The sequence below is a fragment of the Ammodytes marinus genome (assembly GCF_949987685.1).
Source record: "Ammodytes marinus genome assembly, chromosome: 8".
NCBI classification, from domain to species: Eukaryota; Metazoa; Chordata; class Actinopteri; order Uranoscopiformes; family Ammodytidae; genus Ammodytes; species Ammodytes marinus.
Window position 1 is genome coordinate 12,096,910 of NC_137212.1, and position 23,248 is coordinate 12,120,157.

The 23,248-nt window shown below is 38.9% G+C and overlaps 1 protein-coding gene across 3 annotated transcripts; it reads left to right on the forward strand.

The window, feature by feature from the left end:
* Nucleotides 1-4,115: 4,115 nt before the first annotated feature.
* On the forward strand, nt 4,116-22,975 carry ptprc (protein tyrosine phosphatase receptor type C). 3 transcript variants are annotated; one of them, XM_080032258.1, is made up of 32 exons: nt 4,116-4,254; nt 4,377-4,486; nt 9,259-9,273; nt 10,864-11,013; nt 11,192-11,296; nt 11,526-11,549; nt 11,711-11,965; nt 12,054-12,293; nt 12,380-12,493; nt 12,839-12,964; nt 13,056-13,202; nt 13,693-13,854; nt 14,312-14,523; nt 14,610-14,670; nt 14,809-14,917; nt 15,185-15,222; nt 15,526-15,635; nt 15,807-15,897; nt 16,391-16,467; nt 16,730-16,766; nt 16,910-17,007; nt 17,255-17,380; nt 17,683-17,840; nt 18,188-18,323; nt 18,897-19,043; nt 19,226-19,316; nt 19,482-19,618; nt 19,910-20,044; nt 20,161-20,283; nt 20,388-20,548; nt 21,058-21,193; nt 21,836-22,975. In XM_080032258.1, the coding sequence occupies exons 2-32, from the start codon at nt 4,423-4,425 to the stop codon at nt 22,139-22,141; spliced, it is 3,891 nt and encodes a 1,296-aa protein (XP_079888384.1). In that variant the 5' UTR covers nt 4,116-4,254; nt 4,377-4,422; the 3' UTR covers nt 22,142-22,975. The 3 variants fall into 3 exon arrangements, with proteins under 3 accessions (XP_079888384.1, XP_079888385.1, XP_079888386.1); XM_080032259.1 differs by having other exon boundaries at nt 14,318-14,523; XM_080032260.1 differs by lacking the exons at nt 10,864-11,013; nt 11,192-11,296.
* The last annotated feature ends 273 nt before the right edge of the window (nt 22,976-23,248 follow it).

Here is a 23,248-nt window from a genome sequence, read left to right on the forward strand (position 1 = left end):
TAACATGTTAGCAAACAATGTTTACGAATGTTCCTCTTGGAGCCTCCTAGAACTCTGTTACCCAGAAGCACCTACTGACTTGAGATTTACCTGTATGATATGTCTGGTTTGAATCGGCCAAGTCCTCAAGAATATAGCTTTGTCTCTGGCTCGGTAAAAGTTTAAACAAGTATGATCATGATTTTGTGACACCCAATCTAGTTTGAGACTTATCGTGGTCCAATATGCGGCTAACACAGGTGTGATGTAGAAACTTGAAGAATGCACATGCACTTATAATGAACTTTAAATTGAAGCAGGAGACATATTTTGTCCAGCAATTAGATATTTGATATGAGCAACATTTACATATTTATATTTTCTGGATTTTTCAATGAATGGAAAGGAGAAGGTGTACAAATATTTAAAGACTTACATCACTGGTGGAAATATAAAGGTGTGTTGAACTCTGAGATCCTATGTAGTATAAATGTGCAAACATTTTAGAAATCAGTTCATCCTAGCCTGACAAAAGGCAGAAAGAGTGTTTCTCTCACTGTCTAACCCTACATTTCCCCATGTATGACATCACACATGGTAAAATGAAGGGTTATGATTAACAGGACAGCTGGGCCAAGGGAAGACTGAGGAAAGACTGAGGGAAGAAACATCTCATTCATTACATTATAATAGCAATTTTATTATGATAGAACGGCGGTTCCGTATGGGTGAAGTATTCCTTTAAGCAGTTACTTGAACTGTCTTATGAAAAAACACAGGTTTTTGGTCAGAGGGTGACAAATGGATCTCTTTATAGCTGCTCTTATTTTGTAACTTTGCCAAATGACGTATCTGCTACACCAACAAAAAATCATGTTCAACCACTTTTCAAAGCAAAATAAAATACATATTTTAGCCCAGAGTGTTGCAGGCGGAAAACGTTTTTAGCTGACACTATCCAGTGATTGATTCATTAAGGACTACAAACTTCCGTGTGTTATCAATTTTTTGTTGGTTCTAGTAAAGACAGTGGAAGGCTCCAATGGGCAATTGCAACAGTGTGTCATTGTGTTGCGTGACTCAGACCAAACAAAGTATATTCTTCACTCTGTGTCAACTTGTTTGTGTATTCGTCAAATTGGCACAAATGTCGACTCTGACTCTGAAAGATTAACTGAATATATTTTGGAAGTCAAAGGTTACTGCAACTTTACATATTGTCAGGTCACAGTGACCTTGTACTATATTGTAGCTTCTAAGGAGCTTTACCTTCTTTAAATCATTGCCCACCACCACTGTAATTTCACCGTTTGGCAGCATTTTCTAGTTTCTTAAATAAAAGATAATTTAGGGCAAAGAGCAGAGGCATTTAATTAAAAACTGCAAATGCTTTGTGACTGGGGGGCGCTGGAGGTGTAGTGGTAAGAGCGTCCTCCCCTTAAGACTAATTCCTCGCAGCTTGATCTGGTTCGAATCCGACCTGTGGTCAGTTCTCTGCGTGTCATTCCCCTCTCTGCCAAATTTCATCTCTGTATCTCTGCACTATAAATAAAGCATTGAAAATAAAATAAAAAAATATTCTTGAAAAAAAAACCTGTCCAGTGATACTAGGTGCATTTAGTATTGTGGAAACTGGCAGTGGGAGACTGGCATTGGTGGCATAATTTGATAGAAAAAAGCTGTGAAGTGATGGAAGCACTGAAATACAATATTCACAAGTACTGCATGTAACATGCAGACAACAGTGGGGCAAGAAAAGACATATTGCCATATTTGTCAAAGAATCCTGACATTGATTGATCAACACCAGGACCTGGCTTTTCCTTTTCTCTTTAGTGACACACATTGGAGCAATTTCTTTAACATACCATTAAATCGGGATTAATAATCCATGATCATGGGTTGAACATACGGTTTCCATAGACACAATGTCATGTTTTAAAATGAACTACAAAACATTCTTGTCTTCTATAAGATAACGCTTTTGAAACGCATACATATGTATATACAGTGTGTACGTCTATATACTGTATGTGCTTATGTAATTTATATGTAGAAGGTGTTCTGATTGTTTGCCTTCTACTCTAGCACATTGTTAACTGAATGAAAGATCACATTGTCTTGCAGAGGTTGTCATGCTAACAGTATTGTACAGCCTCAAAATACACTTTGAACACTGGGCCGACGTACTTTAGAATATTGTTTTGGTTGCATCATACCACAATGAAGTATTTTATTTCTTCAGTGCGAGCACATGCAGTTATATAGAGGTGGCAGCCAAAGGTGCAGCCATGCTGCAATTTACACTCCATTTCTAAATGTACTTTCCATCTTTACAATAAACAGTGAGCAACTCTGTTTTGTAGATTTCGCTACATTAAGGAACATGTCCTTGGTTCTTTAAATAAATCCGTGTGAGTCTCGAGGTTCGATATAAGTCATATTTTCAGTTAAGAAAGCAAATGGGTAGTGCTTATAATCATTTAACAATGATGTCATATCTGGCAACTTGACAGCAATGGAAGACTGTTACATGGTTGCGTGACCTGCCTGTGTTTTAGGGCTCTCACACATCCAACAATAAAAACCTAATTCTTTAGGATTGCATTGACGTGATGCTGCTTGCTTAAGAGCCACTTCCTGATTACAAGAATCTATACTCTCAGAGGTGGTTGTATCCACATCGCATGTGTTTCACTGGAGGGAAATCCATATTTAGATCATCATACTCAAAATGTCAGTTAACAGAATCACTGTCTAAACGATTGCAAGAACAGTCTTGTGCAGATGCTGGTGAATCCTGCATGTAGTTGTGTGCGATACCAGTCTTCCTTATGGAAGCTCTGGTACAAATCTCTGTTGTGATGTCTCTTTTTTAATATATTCTTGTGTTTATGTCTATATTTATTATGTGTGTTGTATATGGACCATGAGTCTGCCAATAAAGACTACTACTACTACTACTGTACTTTTCCATATGATTTCAGGTTCAAACTTATTTCCACATACAGTAAGTATATTACGACTAAACAGAGAGCAGCTATTGTGTGAATAGTTTCATCCCTTCAGAGGAAACACACATGCTTTTTTAAAAGATTTAACAGGATCTCTGTGGTCGTTTTGTATTTATCTTGTGGACCATATATGCTATCAAGATTCATATCATCCTCGCTACATAATAACGTGTACAGCTCCCTCCACTGTGTGACTGCAAAAATGGGTCTGCTTAGTTGCATGTATTATTGTCATATAAATGCATGCAATGGCTGAATGTGTTTCATTCAGATTCGCATCAGCTCACCACCCAGTGTGTGAGTCTCACTCCCTGGAGAGTTTCTCCACTCCTCTCCTTCCTCTTTTATCCCCCTATATTTTCTTGAGTATGTAAACAGAAGTAAAGCGTTTTTGGCTCCAAGGCAGAGCATGATGATCAAACACCACGCGCGATCAATGACTTTGAAGAGATCTAACATCCCTTATAAATGTATTTCACAAAGAAGGGAACCAGCAGAAATGAAGAAATTCACTTCTGGAGCCAATGGCCACATGTTTTCTCTCTCTCTCTCTTTTGACTGAGAAAGAGGGGAAAAAAACAGCAAACACAGTAGAACGAAAGACGGAATCTTTCTTCTTTTTTTTCACAGTGCAGTTCCATCTCCTCGTGCGTTTTTTGATTGCATGGCCGAGCGACTGCAGGCCTGTAAGCTCAAGCGCAGGGCGGAGTCAGTGAGAAAGAAGAGGAGCTCCAAGAAAGTTTCACCAGCGTACGTCTGGTGTCTCAGATGTGAAACATTTTTCACCAAGAGTTTGTTCATTTGAGAACTGTCTCACCAGAGCAACAGAATAACCCCGAAAGCTGTGTGTCAACTCCACCATTCCATTATGTTTATGTGTCTGTTGATGTGGAGTTAAACCGTGGATGTGAAAACAGTCATGTATATCTGAAAGCCTGATATATCAAAACACAATCTTCGGGTTAAAACAAACAAAAAATAGGCCTCACGCTATAAAGCTAAACTTCACTCTCTTTTTTTTCACAAGTCACAGGGTTTTCACACTTGAGCAAAAACCAAGTGAAGATAAGATGAGAGACTTCCTGTTCTTGGTGGTGTAGCTGCAATGAAGCTTCCTGTCAACCAAGCGCTAAGGTGAAGGCAGGCTCTTTTTGGCGAGACATCACTCCCATTCGCTTGACTTGAAACCAGAGGCAAGGTTTATTAGGGTTTGGGGGGAACAAGTCCAGGAAGCTGCTTCAATTGATAAGACAGTAAAAAAGTATGTAGTTTTTTTTTTATGGCAAACTTTTTTTTACTTATTTCTATCTTTTGAGTTAAAAATAGGACATACAGCTTCGATTTGGCTTGTGACATTTTCTGCCCCGTCGATCCCCCCACTAGGACTGTACTGTATGGTGTGCGGCTGTACACACCCTAACTCCTGGATATGGCAGGACTCTGGTGTCTCAAGACCCTGCTGCTATGGGCCGGAATCATCACTTTGGCCAATTGTAAGTTGACATTCGTCTTTTAATAACGGCTGTGGAAAAGAAAATTGGTGTTCCAGTTTGAAGTTGTGTCCTTGTGTCTGAAAGTCTTCCAGAGGAAAAAACAAATTCGTAAATAATGCAAAATGTGAACGTTGTAGGTGATGAGGTGATGATATTTTTTTCTAAACTCCTAAACCTAAGTGTTTTTTGAAGTGGAAGCATATGGTTGTTGAGCATTTGATCGTGCTGATGAGAAAAGGTGAAACACTTTCCGCGCCTCAGATAGAGACACGAATCTGTCAGCACAAACGCCCGACAATTTGCCCTTTTAGAAGCGCTGAAAAACATCACCACACAAAATGTAATCATTTAAAGTAAAAACCGAGGGCAGAAAATGACAAGCTACAGTACATGGTGTCTTTGAGTTGTGCCTTGGTCTGTGCTACTTCACGTTTCTTAAACTTTCCAAATCCAAGAATATAAGACAGTACAGCGCATACTTTTGATGTAAAGAGCCAAACATTTGACAGGTTTGTGAGCCCCTTTGGCAAAAGAATAAACACTTATGTTCAATCAAAGGCTGCTGTTAATAAGAAGACTTTTTAAAAGAGTGTTCTTTCATTTTGTACAAAGCTATGGGAATTTTTGCAATCATGTTTCTGTTCTGCTTTGACAGTGTGTGTGCGTGTGTGTGTGTGTGTGTGTGTGTGTGTGTGTGTGTGTGTGTGTGTGTGTGTGTGTGTGTGTGTGTGTGTGTGTGTGTGTGTGTGTGTGTTGGGGGAGGGAGGGAAGGGGGGTGCAAGTGAGTGTCTGTGTGTGTGTTGGTGGGTGGGGGTTCACCTGTCAGAGATGAGAGAATTGTTCGGGGTGTGTCCCTGCAAGCTCTTTGCTTCAACCCTAGTGGCTGTGGGTGTTGTGCATGATACACATCTGAGTGTGTGTGTGTGTGTGTGTGTGTGTGTTTGTGTGTGCGCGCGCGTGCAAGTGCTTATGTGCGTGTGTTAAGTCAGACCCACCTTACTGCCTCTTGCATCACTCAGGGTTCTGCTACTATTCCGCGCATCAAATAAATCTGCTATTTTCACTTTAGACGTCTGTACATATGAGCTAAAATAAACCGCCCATGCTATATATTCACTCTGTTGTCTTTGATGTCACTCAGGGTCAGCGTTTGCCATTTATTTCTAACATACAGTATTTCTCAGCTAGTGTGCAAGATGAGCCATCATGGTACACCGCATCAATAGACAATTTATTTATATACGTCTTCATTTTTCCATTGATCAAGCATTCATTTTTTCACAAGTAAAACACTGTAGAGTATTCCAAAAGGGATTTGAAAATAGTAACTATTGTAGGCTATGTTATAAATATTTTGTATCAATTTGATTGTCTTAATATTACCAGCATATGACCAGTAGTGGCAGTACCACCAAGTACTAAAACAACATTCTTATGTACTTTATATTAGTATTCTAATTGCTTGCCACTTTATCAATCTATAATGAGCACATATAATACAAATCATTGTTACACAGTACAGTCAAATAAACTAACAGACAGTAAAGCAAAAAAAGATCAGCTTCAACTCGGACACTTACATCATTAAAATGCTGTTAATGTTTATGCATCAGTTATAACTACACAAAACTGCAATATACTGTATAACAATATATCGCTGTTGAAGGGTCATTTTGCCGTATTGTGGAATCTTTTATTCTTAGGGATAAATTGTTATAGTTTAGTCTTTTATTCTAATTGACCAGACTACTTTCACCCAATTCCGGAAACATACTCAATTACTAGTCCTACATTAGAAATCATATTCAAGTAAGAGTGTATAAGTATTGTCAGCTAAATGTCCAGAAAAGTATCAATGAAACCGTGAAATGATGTGCGTCCTATACCTTCGAAACATGCTATATTTACTTTTAATATATTTGATAAGTGACAAAGTGCTTCCTCCCATCATACAAACTATTCTGTGTTAAATCCCATTTAAAACTCTGTAGAGTTCGATCAACCCTTCAAGGCCAAAGATGGTGTGAGCACCAGTTGAACGTATACAAACCAACCGGGTAATAGATGCTGTGCCATATTAAGATGCAGTCTTTCAAGCTGTCTTTGGCTGCAGCGTGACACAGTTGTGTGATCAGAAAAAAAGTTGACCACTTCCGTGTTCCATTGTGAGTTGTCTTCGTTTCCTGGCAGAGCAGGGCTGAGTGTAGCACCAGCAGCAGCAGCAGCAGCAGTAGCAGCACACTGACACAGAACTAAAGTAAATGACTTGAGCCTTTGCAGAGAAATAAAGGGGAAGTGCAGTGTCTAAAATGAAGAAGTGAGGTCAGAAATGTAAAGCATGCTTCACTATTAAAGCAATTTCTGGAAGGAGGAGGAGTCTGCTCGTCTCAAATCAGGGCACGGGGCTCTGCTTCCATTGCAAATTATGAGAGGAAATAAGAGGTAGATAACAAAATACAGTATATGTATATAAAGTGATGGTGAACAGTGGTAGAGAGAGACTTAATCCAGACACGTCATCTTCGGGCCTCTATCATCTTCTTTCTCTTTTACTTGTGACTCTGGACAGGCTTACAGTATATCAAATGGTAAATATCACACCTTCATTTCACATTCGGCCCTATAGACACTGAAAAGGAAAACACCCAAAATACCAGGGAGGCTCCAGTTAAAAATAGTTTGGCCATTTCTTCTTTTTTTCCTAATATAATTATTTTGGTTATCCGCAGAAAAAATTATTACACAATTTTTCCATCACGCGTAGAAGTGAAAAAACTAAAATAAAACTAAAAGAAAAAATAAGAAGAATTACAAAAACATTTGAAAGGAAAAGGAAAATGTTATTAGTCACTTTAATTTGAACCGTTTTACAATGATACAAAGTGATACATGAGGTATGTGAAAACATAGCAGTATTTAAACAATGAGATAGAAGAGAAAGACACTCAAGAGTCATTTCTAGATGTGTGAAGTCAATGCAAGGAGCATTGGCCCCTCAGCACTAAGCAAGTCAGTTCCACGGGTATACATGGTCAAGCACATGTATACCACAGTTCAGTAAAGGACCTCTCATTGCTCCGCAGAACTGCAATAATTGGTTTGTGAAGGAGGAGTCTGAATATCTCTATACCAAAATGGTGGATCTTTCTCTGTGTTCCGTGCAATGCTTGTGATATCACCTGGGCCAAGAGAGTATAGCAGTGCATAGAAATTAGAAATCAAATAGGGGACACCTTTTCAGTCAATAAGGAACTAACCCCACATTCATTGTACATGACATGCATCTGAAGGAAGTGAACTTTTAAATCTGACAAAATGGCTGATCTGTAGGGAACCATACAAGTGTTCTTTGGGGATGCTGAGATGTGACTATAGTTATTGGAAAGTTATAAGGACCCCTATAGTGGTAGAAGTTTCCAATCACATAGTGGAGCGGCTAAGTGCTTATTTTCTTCAGAATCTTTCAGTTGATGATACAAGCGTGGAAATTGGCATGAGCATTCTCCATGGGTCACTTGACAAGAACATTGTCCTACACAAAAAAAATAACAATTGTTTTGAAAATCCAATACATTTCTATGAGAAATTTTCAAAGAGACTGCTCATGTCAATTTCCACGCTTGTATCATCAACTGATTGATTCTGATGAAAATAAGCACTTAGCCGCTCCACTACAAGCCACAAGTAAAACAAATAAAATCTTAGGAGGAAGACCAGGGGAAATTCCTGGTTCCTTATGTGAGGAGTCAGAAATGAGGCGCAACTTCATGTTTACAGATTTCCGGACATACTCTGATCGCGTCGAATAAAATCTATTAACCTTTTGCTATCATCGATGAACATGCTCCATAATGAGGAAGGAGGACTTTAAATGCTAGAAAGGGATATTTGTATTGTTATAAAGTTGTGGCTGAAACAAATTTCATTTGTTTTTATAAAATGGGATCAGATTAAGTTTTTTTCTCAAAAGTAATTTGAAGTATACATAGAGCACAGTTGCATCTCTCAAACCTTTCACTGAAACCATTCATAATCACCCACCACACACAATGAAGTGTGTGTGTGTGAAATGTCACTGCAGAGATCATGCATCTGTGCTCCATACAGGCAAGCAGAACGCGCCAAAACCACATCCTGACACTCATTGTTTGACTGTCCCCCCTCACCTCATCATGCATCACTCATTGCTATTATTGTAACGATAGCTAGCTTAGACCCATTTACAGTAAATTAATTATTAAAATCAGGGGCTAATAATATCATAGTAATATCATAATACAGTGTATGAAAAGCAAAAAAAAATACACAATCATTCATGAATGTGTAAATGTCTGATGTCTGGCTTATATTGAGTTTATATAGGCATAAAATAATATTTTAAACTATATTTGATGACATCAGAGAGAAAGTCCATTGTGAAAGTCCACTCCACTATGAGGCAGTGCTCTGTCCAAATAGAAACTCATTTCGTAACAATGGGAGGTTCAAGGTTTTAGTGCAAAGCAGGAAATAGCGGTTTGTCTTCTGAAATAGCAAGTGTGGTTGATTGTCATAGCAACCAGGAGCACAGCACTGCCTCATGCAGAGCTTTAGAAGAAAATGATGGCTTCTTCCCCTTTCTGTCCCTGTACGAAGAGTTGTATCAGTCAGATGAAGGCCGACTTGCCCAACCCTTGAAGAAACTCCCTGTTTGTTGATGTCTTTTGTTTTGTGCTCTTTTATTACCAAAAAGTTGCAGTCATTTACACATCCTTTCTCTTTTGTTATTCCAGGTCAAGTCCCAAATGGTAAGTTAGCTTATATATAACATTGCAATGTTATTTTAATCAATTAAATGTTAATTTCTAATTTCGCCTCTTTGTGTGTGCTTTATGTGCAATAGCTTTACCTCCAACACACGCTCTGTTCATATAGGCCTACTGTCTCCTCATGGCCACAGCAGCAGCAAAGCCAGCTACATTTAATTAACTGAGTGAGCTCTACAAATGTGAATTATGTCCTCTTTACACAATGGTTGACATAAATCCATTTAGTCACTCTTATTGAATTTGTTTGTTTGACTTTGGCATACATTTTAATGACACTTGATACACAGATGAAAATAATGTGCATGTATTGCAGCCGTGGTTCGCCCACAATAGGTTAGGTGGAGAAATGTGGGGCTACAGTTTATCTTACCTACAAAAAAATGTATATTTTGGTCTGTTCTCATTTCAGAATATACTCAGTATTCAGTATTGCTTTGCTAAAAGGGTTTTAAAATGCTTAAGCTCATACAGTATGCAACTAATCTGCAGTGGCTATTTTCTTTCATTTCAACAATAAATTCATAAGCTGGAGGTACTGTGACGTTCAAATTCCTAACAAAGGTCAAACTTTACTCTGAAGTATTTTCCTCTTTGATTTCTTAATAGTTTCTATCTTAATTGTTAAATCAATTTGTCAAATGACTTGCTGGATAACATCTATTCTATACCATGATCAAAGTTCAAATGAGGAAAGAGCAGCAGTTCTGTGTGGAGTGCTTCCGGGATTTACATGAGTCAAATCTGTCTTGGTTCATGCAACTTTTTTTCCATCATTAGAACTAGTAAATCACCGATAATCCAGCCGGTGAAACATGGATCTTTATCATATTTTTTTAAATGTGCTTTTTCTCTACCATCATCATCATCGTGTCATGACCAGTTTGAACATGACACTGTCTGGAAGGCTGGAACTAATCTGGAGTTTATTTTATAGGAACTTGTCATCAAAGTTGAGGTCAAACTTGTCTTTCAAGTCAATGCTCCTGAGCTCTGATTCAATAATAGCTTTTTATAATGGTTTTATTCTTCAATCAATAAATTGACTCAAATGCACTTGTGTGGAGCAAAGGGCTACGTTATGCCAACACTGCAGTACTGCCTACACCATACTGTGAAGGTCGGCTACCTTCAGGCAACCATTTTACTGGTTTGCTAAAGGAAGAGAGCATTAACTGTCCAAAAACAGGAAGTAATTGAACTCACAGCTACAGGTAACACTCAACCCACTTCCGTTTCTGCGTTACTGTGCACATCCAAATGATTCAAAATTTGCTGTTGCCCAGTGCTACTATTTATGTCTGTTCTTGTCACCTTTTGTCCTTGTTTCGTTTGACCAAATATGTAATTGATATAAAATAGGGGGAGGGTTAATAAGTAGCAACACCATCTCTGTAACGAGAGGAAAAAGTATGTATGGGGTCCTCATCCTTCAGGCAAAATGCTACATGTAGTACCTGCTTATGAGGCGGGACTAGCCTTGTGATATTGTGTTTTTTGGGGGAATGTAGATATATCCGCCCTCTTACCTTCACGCACCACAACAAAAACCCATTATACTTTCATCTTCAGTGACCAGCCTCGTGTCCACTGTCAGCTCCTTACCTCCACGCACCATGGCAGCAACCACTGCCATGCCCACAGACAACCCAGTCTCTTCCCACACACCTACACCCATCTCAATGCCAATGCTCGCCACAAACAATACAACTGGCATTTCTGGTAATGTATTCATCTTCAGATGACCTTGAAGAAATTCCATTTTGGAAAAAGAATAGCATTGTATTCGGGATGATATTATCTTGAAATGGTACTCATGCATTATTTCAGGTAGCACTCAATGTTAAGGTTAAGGTATTTGCACTTGAAGCTGACCTCCAGCATGCTCTCCATCCTACAGCCATCACTCCTCCTGCAAACACCTCACTTGCAAACACAACCAGTCAAAACCAGACCCCACCTCCAATCACCACATCCAACACCACAGTGACTGCCACCACCCAAGGTTTGAAAATGTTCTTATTTAGAAGCCCCCCCCCCCCATGTTTCATTATATAGGACTGTGATAAGAACGAGTTATTCACATAAATGGGGACAACGATTGCTCTAAAACACAGACAGTTGCTTCACTTGCAAGTTGCATTACATTTTATTTTGCATAAAACATTTTATTTATATTGCATATTAATATTTTGTTCTTTCCCTTTCTTGTCTCATTTGAATGCACTCTTCAGCCACCACACAAGGCCCTGTTCAGTGTGAGTATCATTATTACTTTTCAAGATCAGAATTAGCTCTTATTTGGCAATGGAGCAAGTTAAACGGCTACACCAACAAAGTGTCGGATATTCAAAAATATGCCAACACAGAGTTTATTTTAACTAAGAGATTTTGTAATTCTGTTGTATTTTGTGAGCAGGCACTTACACCGTCCAGCCCATCCCCTTTGGCTTCCTGTTTAACATTGTGAACTCCACCGCCGGCAACTACACCATTGACATTAATAGAGGGGTCGAACCAAAGACTGTTAAACACTCCAATCAAAGCTCATTGCATGACATCAAACACCTGAAGCCCTGCATTGAATATGAGCATAGTGTGACATTTATTGACAGTGCTGGCAACAGAACGCCCTGCAACACCATTGAAAATAAAAATACAACACCGGAAATGGGTGAGTGCAATTTTTAATTCATACTGATACTCTTTTAAATTGATCAATGAGACACAGAGACATTTGAATATCACTTGTGTTTTTTCAGTTGATGGACACATTACAGAGGGCAGCTGCAAGGACAAGTCTGGACATGTATGCTACCGGAGTGAATGGAACATCAGCTCTTTAATGTCAGCATCAAATAACAATCCAGCTGAGCAATGCCCAAGTGACGACACAACATTCTGTATCAAATATGGTCTTGATGACATTTGTACAGATTTGACTACACATTTCAAAGACTGTGCAAACTCTTCCTTTACCCGCACCAAAAGTATCACTTTTGGTAAGCAAGATAAAGTTATCTGAATTTTGATTTTGATAAGATGGACATGTCATTTCATTAACATTACATTTGTCTTTCTTCCACAGATCTCTTAAATTCAAGTGAAATAAATCAGACAATCCGAAATGAACTTCCTCCAAAAATAGACCCAAAATTACCTCCAAAATGTCAAAATATCGCTGTTGATTACACCTGTCAGGGTAAGTGAACATACTAAAGTAAAGAGGAATTATCAGCCAGCAACATTATAATGGATTACATGGGAATTGGTAGAGTCAAGTTGCCAATTTGCCAATCATTCTGTCGTAAAACTAAAACAAATTAACTTGAAAAAAACAGTTTTTCCTGAAACTGAACTGATCTGAAAAGTATTTCTTTGCAAGAAGAACTTGATGTATGGCTTGGTTTTAAATATGATTTGTGTTGTTGTGTTATTGCTGTGTATGTGTCCGAATATGAATCTTGTCTAACCCCAAAGGACAACAGGCACTTACAAGGTACAACTTTTTTGAAGAAATGCTGTCATTCTTGTGTCTACTCCAAAGGACCCAACATTAGCCCTGTCCTATTGTCTGATCTGGAGCCTTTCACAAACTACACATGTACTGGTAACATCGCGTACAACAACATCACCAAAAAAACAGATGCCATATCTGTCAAGATTAATTGTGGTATGTTGATGTTCACTTCATCTCAGTAAATATGGATTAAAGGACAACACCAGATACTCAGTGTTACTGATGTGTATTGTTTTTCTAACAGTTTTGGATTTGGATATCGTCACACCGACAACCACCAATACCACGATTGAGTTGAGCTGGAAGACTAAGAGTACCAACTGTAAAGATGTCAACAACCTTGAACTTCTTTCCTACGACTGCAGTTGTAGTTTAAACCAAAAGATCCACAGTAAGTAAAATGATTTTTGATTATCAGAAAGCCAATCCTATAACTGGTCAGTTATCAATGTAAATATTAACATAAACTGGACATTTGAATCATTCATTGCCCTACAGTGCTCCATGCTTACACAAAAGCCTTTTCTTTGATAGTAGGTGTGATTTAGACAACCAGAGATGAACAAAACTAAAATTATATGTGATACAGAATTTTCAGAGTTTAATAATAAAACAGTTTACAACTTGGAATTGTTCCTCACTTAATGATGCTTCATTTCCACCTGTTCAGTTTTCTGATATGCTCGCTTAACAGCACACAGTGTAAACTAAACTGTTAGCTTGCAGGGCCAGAGTGGATTGATTGATGGTTGACTGAATCAACTGACATGCAATTTGCTTGCACTTAACAGGTAGTAATCTGCTGTTGTTTATTCCCTTAATTGTGTCTTTGTTGCCTTGCTGTTCAATCAATCACAATGAAATGGCTCATGGAACTACAGAGCCAGATATAGTTGAAGTTCAAAAAGATCGAGGAGGATCATGTCGCATTAAAGGACTGCAACTGTACACCAATTACACCTGTGAGGTCCAACCCATCTACAGCGGCAACAAAGTCGTCAAGTCATTTGTCCTGCCGACTTTTATAAAAACCAAAAGTGGAGGTAAGTCTCCCAAAATAATATGTGTTACAGAACATTACAGTCAGCACCTTTATAATACAAAAAAACAAAATATTTGTTTAGCAAGGTTTTTTTATTTACATTTTGTTGAATATCCAATCAACAATATGCATTCGCTGTCACTACTGATTTATAAGATTATTCTGCTTTATTACACTCTCTGTAAGTAACACAAAAAAAACTACAACTTTAAAAGGGAAACAATATATTAACTTCAAATATTTTATTTGTGTGTAATCCATGTGTTTCCTTTATTTAGCTGAAACATGCTCCTGGTTGAATAATTTAATACAAATCTAATTATCAAGCTTTGTATGTTTTGTATTAACATTAGTAGACAGACAGGACAATCAAAAGAACATCATGATGCTAATCTTTGTAGAAACTGAGTGTTTTGTTTCTAAACAGAAATGGGTTGTTTTTCTTCACTCTCTTACAGCACCAGAAGCTATTACTAAAATGGACGTGACTGTTCTAGCGCACAATGTGATTAATGTAACTTGTAAAAATCACATCACACGTTGGAATGGACCCCAGTCACTATTCATAGCACGTCTTAAGTCTGATAGTCACTCTCCGCCGGAGCAGGTGGAACGCAAATGCAGTTTTCAATTTGAAGATCTAAGTTACTTAACGGAGTACACACTGGAGGTTTGTACATTCACATTGTTTTTGGTCTGGCAGGATTATTTAAACTTTTTTTAATTTATATTCCTAATAAAAGATTTATCTTCCAGCTGATCGCTTTCAACGGAAAGTTTGAGAGCATTCCCAAGACAAAAATTGTTAACACTCAGTGTACGTGCTGTTTTTGATATTACCACAAATTGTCTCATACTGTTCAGTTGACGTAATGCACACACATCCTTTTGTGCATTTTGTCTGTAACACAAATGCTACTGTTTTGATATTCACCCCCCCCCCATCATTTTACAGATAACGACAAAGCTGTCATTGGGTTTCTGGTGCTTCTCATCATCATCACGTCTGTTGCTCTGCTTCTGGTCATCTACAAGATTTACATCCTGAAGCACAGCCAGTCCCGGTAAGGATCGTTATCTTGTGTCCTGCATCAGGTGGACTGTCACATAACAAATCTATACACCTAATACACCTGCTGGTTTTGAACTCCTAAAAAGGCAATATATTTTAATTTACAGTAAATAGATAATATTATGAAACACCCTGGTAACTAGCATAGGGAAAGGTGCTGTGTATGTGTCATGGAGTTATGTTATGTAATGTAGAGTTGTGTCTATTTTTCCATATGAGTTACAGTCTTTGAAATGAATCTTCACTTATGTCTTTGCAGGGACTTGAGTGAAAGCATGATGCTTATTTCGGCGGGAAGTGAGTAGACTTTAGATTTCCTGTTTTTTTTCTTCCCTGGACCAGATTATTATCACAATCTTTCAGCAGCTAAAAATTGGCACTCACTTGTTGCAGCTACTGTTTTTCAAATAATTTATGATGTTTGTAACACAATATAGAGCTGTATTCCTTTATTCCTTCTTAGATAACTAACCTGTTTAAGGATAAAAAGCAGAGACACATATTCAATTATTTACTCCGAGGCAATTTATAGTAGGCTAATGTCTAGTAATAAATGACAGCATTATATTGTATTATGCGCTTGCCGGTTTGCTGTTGCAGATGATGAGGAGAACCTACTGCCTGTTGAGCCAATCGCAGCGGAGGCTCTACTAGATGCCTACAAGAGGAAGCTCGCAGATGAGGGAAGACTTTTCTTGGCTGAGTTTCAGGTACATTTAATATCTGTGTGTTCTTTGTGGTATCTTTTATCAATTGACTGGTTTGCAATGAAGGTTGTACGTGCATGCTAATTGAGAGAAAGAGTGTGATTGCTACTCTGGAATTCCTGTTCGTTGGTCTTTGGCATCGGCAAATACAAGTCAATTTCTCTCTGCTTTTAGAGCATCCCCAGGATCTTCTCGAGGTACACCGTGAAAGAGGCCAAAAAACTCTGCAATGCCCCCAAGAACCGCTACGTGGACATCCTGCCGTGTGAGTAGCAGCCTGTCCAACAACACATGTGTGAGGAAAGGGGGGCGGGGGGTTGGGACGCAGATGCAGACCCAGGGGTGTCTCAAAGTTAACCACTAAATCGCAATTGTGATGGATGAGGAAGGGGAGAAAAAAACACAACAAAATTGTAAAGGGCCACCACAGGCTTTATTTTAAGAAATAAAGCACTATAAGAACAAAATGAACCACTGCTGCCAAGCTGAAATACACACAAATTACTAATAGATGTTTGTAGACAGACTGGCACTAGAGAAAACACCAGAAATAACCTCTCATTACTTCTGAAGGTGAGATAATGAGCAGAACATAGCACTAGGGTCTCAGGGCATATATAGACTCCCCACACCTGACCTCAATTAATATCAATCAGTGCCACATCCTGATTAAATTGTATTGTATCCAGAACGTTTACACAAACTTATTGATTCAAGGGTTGTGAAAGTTTCTTCTCTCCCTCTCTCTCTTTTTTTAGACGATTACAACCGTGTCCAGCTGACCAGCGGAAATGGAGATGCAGGGTGTGACTACATCAATGCCAGCTACATTGATGTATGAGAAACACCCTGATCATATACTAAAGCTAAAACTGTTACTACTGCTGCTGCAGTCATAAGAATGATCAATCGCCATTATAAAACTCTTTGCAAATTAAAAGATATTTGAGCAAATATATGTATAATTGTGTGTGTTTATCATGTTTAAGGACTACATTTTGACCTAAAAACATAGCTTTTTCGACCTGAATAGACATAATTCATGAACATCTTTCTCACAATAATTACTTTATAAACTTTTTTTTATCCTGCTACAGGGGTACAAGGAATCTAAAAAGTACATCGCAGCTCAAGGTAAAGCAAAGTCTTTTTCTTCACACACTCAATTAGTTCCCTTGTGTAATGATTCTGGTTAATACTCAAACAAATAATACACAAATAATCTTCCGTTGTGTAGAGAGTATCAACATATATACTGTGTGTTCTGTGTGTTGTAGGGCCGAAGGATGAGACTGTGAGTGACTTCTGGAGGATGGTCTGGGAGCAGCAGTCCTCTATCATTGTCATGGTAACACGCTGTGAAGAGGGAAACAGGGTAAGAACAGAAGTTACAGTGGTTTTTTGTTTCTTAAATTATTATGTAATAATTGTCCTGTATGTGGCAGCGGAAAAAGCACTGATTCCCCCGGAACTGTCTGAGTTGAGTCCGTCTTTCATATCGTATAGCTACTTGTACTGTATCATATTTGACTTATGGGTTAAAGTGCTCACTCAGCATTGTAACTGATGTATTCACTGATTTTAAAATGGGGTTGTCCTCGTTCTTTTCTCTCCTCTCGTAGGCCAAGTGTGCGCAGTACTGGCCGTCTCCACAGAGAGAGACAGAGATCTTCGATGAGTTTATAGTCAAGCTGAACTCAGAGGACCACTGTCCAGATTACTCCATCCGCCATCTCAGCCTAACTAATGTGAGTCTTCATCAACAGTTTTGTGCATAAAATAGCGCAATATGTGTCAGTACTTCAGGCCGCACAATTTGGATTTTTATTTGTGTGTGAGCATGCATCATGTGTGTCTATGTCAAGCCCAGCATATCTGTCCACCTTGATCTCAATCAATATACTTCAAAAAACACATCTGTTTATGTGTGTATATATGACTTTGTTTATGTTTGACAAACATCTCTGACTGTGTGTGTGTGTATGCGTGCGTGTGCACGTGCGTGTGTTTGCTTGTGTGCGTGCATGTTTGTGTGTGTGTGTGTGTGCAGAAACAAGATAGGAACACAGAGAGGGAGGTGACCCACATCCAGTTCATGAGTTGGCCAGACCACGGCGTCCCAGGGGAACCATCTCTACTCCTGAAACTGAGGCGGCGTGTCAATGCTTTCAAGAATCTCTTCAGTGGCCCCATTGTCATTCATTGCAGGTAGGAAAAAGGTCCCGTAACATGCATGTCTGTTTGACAATGAACATCATTTCAATCGCAAAAAGTAAAGCAAAATTATGATCTGCTGGATGGGATTTCTTTGATTAAAATTTTCTTTTAACTGTTTGCAATGTAATTGAATCTACTATAATCTACTTTGACACTAGTGCACAGTGCATATGATATTCATATAATGCCAAATTAGACAACATACAAAAACAAATCTGATTGAATCACTTCTGTGCACCCCGTCTCTATTTTCTTCTAAACTAGTGCCTGACTTCCCCTTTACTCTCCACTTATTTGTATTTCAACATATTAACCCAACGTTATGATGTCATGTGTAGTGCGGGAGTGGGAAGGACAGGCAGCTACATTGGCATCGATGCCATGATGGAGGGTCTGGAAGCAGAGGGCAGAGTGGACATCTACGGTTACGTAGTCAGACTCCGCAGACAGAGATGTCTAATGGTTCAAGTAGAGGTAAAATATTCATTCTGATTATAGTATAGACACAGTGTGTGTGTTTTATCAGAACCACATGTGTTGATACGGCTTGTGTTGATATCGGTTGATATAGTATTTTGGGTGAATCCTCAGATCGCAAACATACAGGAAGTTAGTAGACATGCAACTAAACAAAGAAAATAGAAACGAGTCAAGGTTACACAGGCATTGATACAGCGAACAAACATGCACAGTATACACATTATAGAACATTTAAGACAATACCAAATTGTTATTATTTTTTAAATCTGTTTTGCGCATTTCATTTGTTTGTACACTGAGGGCACACCATGTTTAGGAAGTTTAAGTATTTTCGTGTAGGCCAAACTGTCCACAACCAAAAAAAATGTTATGTATTAAATCTGAACCAAACAACATGGAGAGATATAACAAGCTCTGGGTGAGTTAGATGGGGCTTTCTAACCTTGGAGGGATCTGAAATGTGGATTATGTCGCTCAATTGCTCAGTTTGTCCTTTGACCATTTGTTCTATCCCCAAACTGTACATATACTTTGTTATTTGAAATAAGTGGATTTGTCCTCTCTTAGGCCCAGTACATCCTGATACACCAGGCGCTGCTGGAGCACACTCAGTTCGGAGAGACTGAGATCACTCTGCCTGAGCTCCACAGCACCCTGGGCACGCTCAAACAGAAAACATCCAATGAACCCACCCTAATGGAGGACGAGTTTGAGGTATGGCACTTTATTATTTATCTTATTATCTATACATTGTGTGTGTGTGTGTGTGTGTGTGTGTGTGTGTGTGTGTGTGTGTGTGTGTGTGTGTGTGTGTGTGTGTGTGTGTGTGTGTGTGTGTGTGTGTGTGTGTGATCCTAATAACCTAATCATTTAAAACAAATTATTTTGCCATTCAGAGACTCCCCAGCTACAAAAACTGGAGGACTTACAACGCTGGGATTGCAGAGGAAAACAAGAAGAAGAATCGCTCTTCAACGGTCATCCCATGTGAGTACCAGCTCAACGAGGACAAATTCAAATGATGACACTATAGAATAACAGCTTTATATCATATCAGTATACTGGTCTAGTGTGGTTATAGTATACAAAACTAGAGTAAATATGTTACATTTAAACCTGTGACGTTATGTATCATACTGTCCGACCCCTCAGACGACTACAACCGGGTGTTGCTGAAGCTAGACGAAGGACACAGTCATGACAGTGACCCCGAAGATGATGACGAGGACAATTCATCAGATGAGGAAGACGAGGAGTCCACTAAGTACATCAACGCCACCCACCTAGACGTATGTCATTTTACAAACCCTTGACACCTTTCAACTGGCACTTGTCCACCTCAAAGTGACCAGGACAAAAAATAATGTGGTTTGTTTAATTGAAACATGAACAACATGTGTCCCTGTCACCATCCTGTATATTCCTGTTGAAGCAGGAGCTATCTCATTGACTTCGAAAGAATTGCCATCTTTCGCGCGGCCGGCTGAATTTTTAAAACGATCACAAATTAAAATCATCACGTCGTATTTGTTCGGACTGTGTGCAACAATGGTTGGGATGTGTTTTTCTTGCCCACGCAGGGTTACTGGGGCCCACGCACCTTCATCGCAGCACAGACTCCTCCGCCAGACAGCGTGGCCGACTTCTTGTTGATGATTTTCCAGAAGAAACAATCTGCCATTGTCACGCTCTCAGACTGCAGTGATGGGGATGCGGTAATGAAAGCATCATGCCAAATACCATGCACATACAGTATAATGATGTGCAATCTTGTACCTTTCATATAGAATACACTCTATACAATGTACACGTTTGACCTCTTGTTCTACAGGAGTCTGAGTGTGTCTACTGGGGCAAAGACAAGAAAACGTTTGGGGACTTTGAGGTGGAGGTTTCAAGCACAGACGTCTCCCCGACATTCACCACCCGCAACATGCTGATCCATCACGTGAAGGTAAACACAACAGCAAAGTAGTCTGTAGTTGTAACAGAGTCTGCCCAAACCGCACATTTCGACGTTGCGAGCTGCTTTAACCCATCACCCTGTTCTGTCGACAGAGGAAAGAGAGTTGGACGGTGAAACACTTCCAGTTCCTGAAATGGGGGAGCGGAGAGGTGCCCGAGAACCCTCAGCACCTCACTGACATGATCAAGGACATCAAGCAGAGCTCCGGCAGCAGCAAAGCACAGAGGAACATGCATGTCCTGGTCCACTGCAGGTAAGACATCCTAAAAGAGAGGACGTCCTCCAGGGATCTTCAATGTGCACTATGCATACTGTGTGAACCATTGATGAGAAGCACTCCTTTGGTCACGTGATTAATCATATGCATGAACTGAGCCGAATAGCTGCTCAACTCAACTTATCAATAAGTGGTGTATTTTTCAGCAGAAGAAAAATGTTTGTTTGTATTTATTATTACTCAACATTTCCAGTAGCAGTTCGCAACTGCAATCTAATGTATTCCTAATACTGTATATAAATAGGTATGAAGTAATGAAAATCACTATTACTTTTAGCAGTTTGATAGGGCGCTCTGCATCCCAATGTGACTTGGAAAAGGTGTAGGTAAAAAGATAAGTGGAACAATTAATTGTTGGTGTAATCTAAACCTTTCAATGTGTGTGTGTGTGTGTGTGTGTGTGTGTGTGTGTGTGTGTGTGTGTGTGTGTGTGTGTGTGTGTGTGTGTGTGTGTGTGTGTGTGTGTGTGTGTTCCCTCTCCTCAGTGATGGCTCGTCCCGTTCAGGGATTTTCTGTGCTCTGTGGAACGTTCTGGACAGCGCTGAGACTGAGAAGCTGGTGGATGTTTTCCAGGTTGTTAAAACCCTACGGAAGGAGAGACAGGGCATGATCTCAAGCCTGGTGAGAGAATAAGGACCCAATATCTGTCGGCACACACTGTCACAGCTTTAACCCCCAATGGTGTTCAGTTTGACAAGTAAAAGTAAAAGTGACTGTCTGGTAGTAGATTATGCTCTATTTAATCTTTTTATTTACCTCCCAGTATCTGTTCATTGGTCTACTGCTGCAGGTTTTACCAAGAGATATAGGTTGAAAACATTTGTAATGTTATTAACGAATTTCACATCTTCACCATTATGCTTTTGCCTTCTTCTAGCTCCCTTTAATTTTGATTCAAGACAAGGCTGATGACTTCCTATATTTCTGTTACTATAAACAAATTCCAAGAAAAGACACCAACCTCACAATATGCTTGTTCCTCTGTATCTCTGACTTCCCTAACTTGTCTGTGCCTCTTATATCCAAACCCATTAGTTTCTACTCAATATGTAAATCTTGAAAACAAGTCACTTACATTTTTTTTATGTATTTTTTTTAAAGCAGTACAATAAAGGAACATTTCCTCACCTAGAAAAACAATGTTGCTTGTTTATGTGTTTCTAATTAAGTTTTAGACAACAAAAGAGGTCTAACATTGTATATGTTTATATCTTTTCATTGGATGTGTTGACATTTAAAGTTGTCTTCTGTTGCTCATTACAGGAGCAGTACCAGTTCTTGTATGACGCACTGGAGAGGGTCTTCCCTGTCCAGAATGGGGAAGTGAAAGCAGCGCAGGCCTCCGCAGCCGACTCCGTCCTGATCATCAACGAAACCCAAACAGCAGAGCAGCCATCCGAGGAGAAGGCTGAGCAGCCAGCCAGCACTACCAACAACGACCAGCAGGCTACAGCAGAGAGCTCTAGGAAAGAAGAGAAAACAGACGAGCCCGAAAAAGTCTCCAGCCCCACGGAGACAAAGCCACAAGAGGAAACTGGCAATGGCCCCACTGTCACTGTGGAGGTCTGAGTGAGGTGGCCGGTTCAAGACTGTGCCTCTTTTTCTTTTTCTTACTTTGGGGGAATAAGCGCTTCAGCTGAATGCTTTCTTTCGATTACTATATGAATGTATAAACATTGTACACAGTGTTTTTTTGGGTTGAGAATCTGTCGAAGAATTTGATCATATATGAAATGTGAAAATATGATATAAATGAAGTTATAAATATTTTAGTTGGAGAAATTATTTGAATATTAGTTTCTGTAAACAAAGTTTAATAGAAATGCTGTCTTCAAACTAGAAGCCTTGGCAAAAGGCCTTTTAAATAGTGAGACATCTAAAAAGTAAATATGAAGTAGATAGGTTTCTTGTTTCATATGTCATTATGCATCTTTACTTGATTTTCTTGCTAAATAAACAGATGCCGTAGTCTACATTTATATATATATATATACAGTATATATTCTGAGGGAGTAAGTCAGTTCTAAGTTGAAATGTTGTTATGTAACACTGTGCGTTTTCATTAAAAGGCAAAGAAAGTCAATATGTGCCATTTTGAAGTTTTGTTTTTCATCATAGATAAAGACACCAACATCCATAGCATGTTTTAAAGCCCCCAAAAAAACCATTCCCTCGCCCTTGGTTGTTACTATGATTGATTTGCCTAGGTTAAAAGTTTTGGTTATTTCACATTTTAACTTTTTGAGCTCTTCTCACTGGTTTGATGTGGCCAGGGCTCTGTTTGAAAAATGTCACATGTTTCAAGCTCAGCAAACCCAAAATAAAGTTAAAATAGAAAACATCAAATTTGCCATACAATACATATGTATACATAAAAGTAAAAACATTCCGAAATACAACATGAAAGACAGAAGAAGAAAGCTGTTGAAAATGTACAGTAATTTACTCTGATAAAATGAACGTTTTTCAATAAGCAGTTTTTGTTTGTGTAATCATTTTTAAAGGCAAACATTTACAAAACGTAAGACACAAGATAAAACATGAATGGACAATCACATTCAACACAAATCTGTCACATTGCTCTGATGAGGGCTGCATGATTCAGTTGATTTGCTGCCACAATTTCTGTTAAATCTCTAAAAAGTAATCACAAATAGAATGACAATGTATAAAAAT

Bases quoted from the DNA above. Each gene is read 5' to 3' on its own strand.
- ptprc (XM_080032258.1), top strand. From the start codon at position 4,423: ATGGCAGGACTCTGGTGTCTCAAGACCCTGCTGCTATGGGCCGGAATC. The intron at 17,841-18,187 runs GTAGGAAAAAGG...TGTCATGTGTAG, and splicing joins CCCATTGTCATTCATTGCAG to TGCGGGAGTGGGAAGGACAG. The intron at 21,194-21,835 runs GTGAGAGAATAA...TGCTCATTACAG, and splicing joins AGGGCATGATCTCAAGCCTG to GAGCAGTACCAGTTCTTGTA.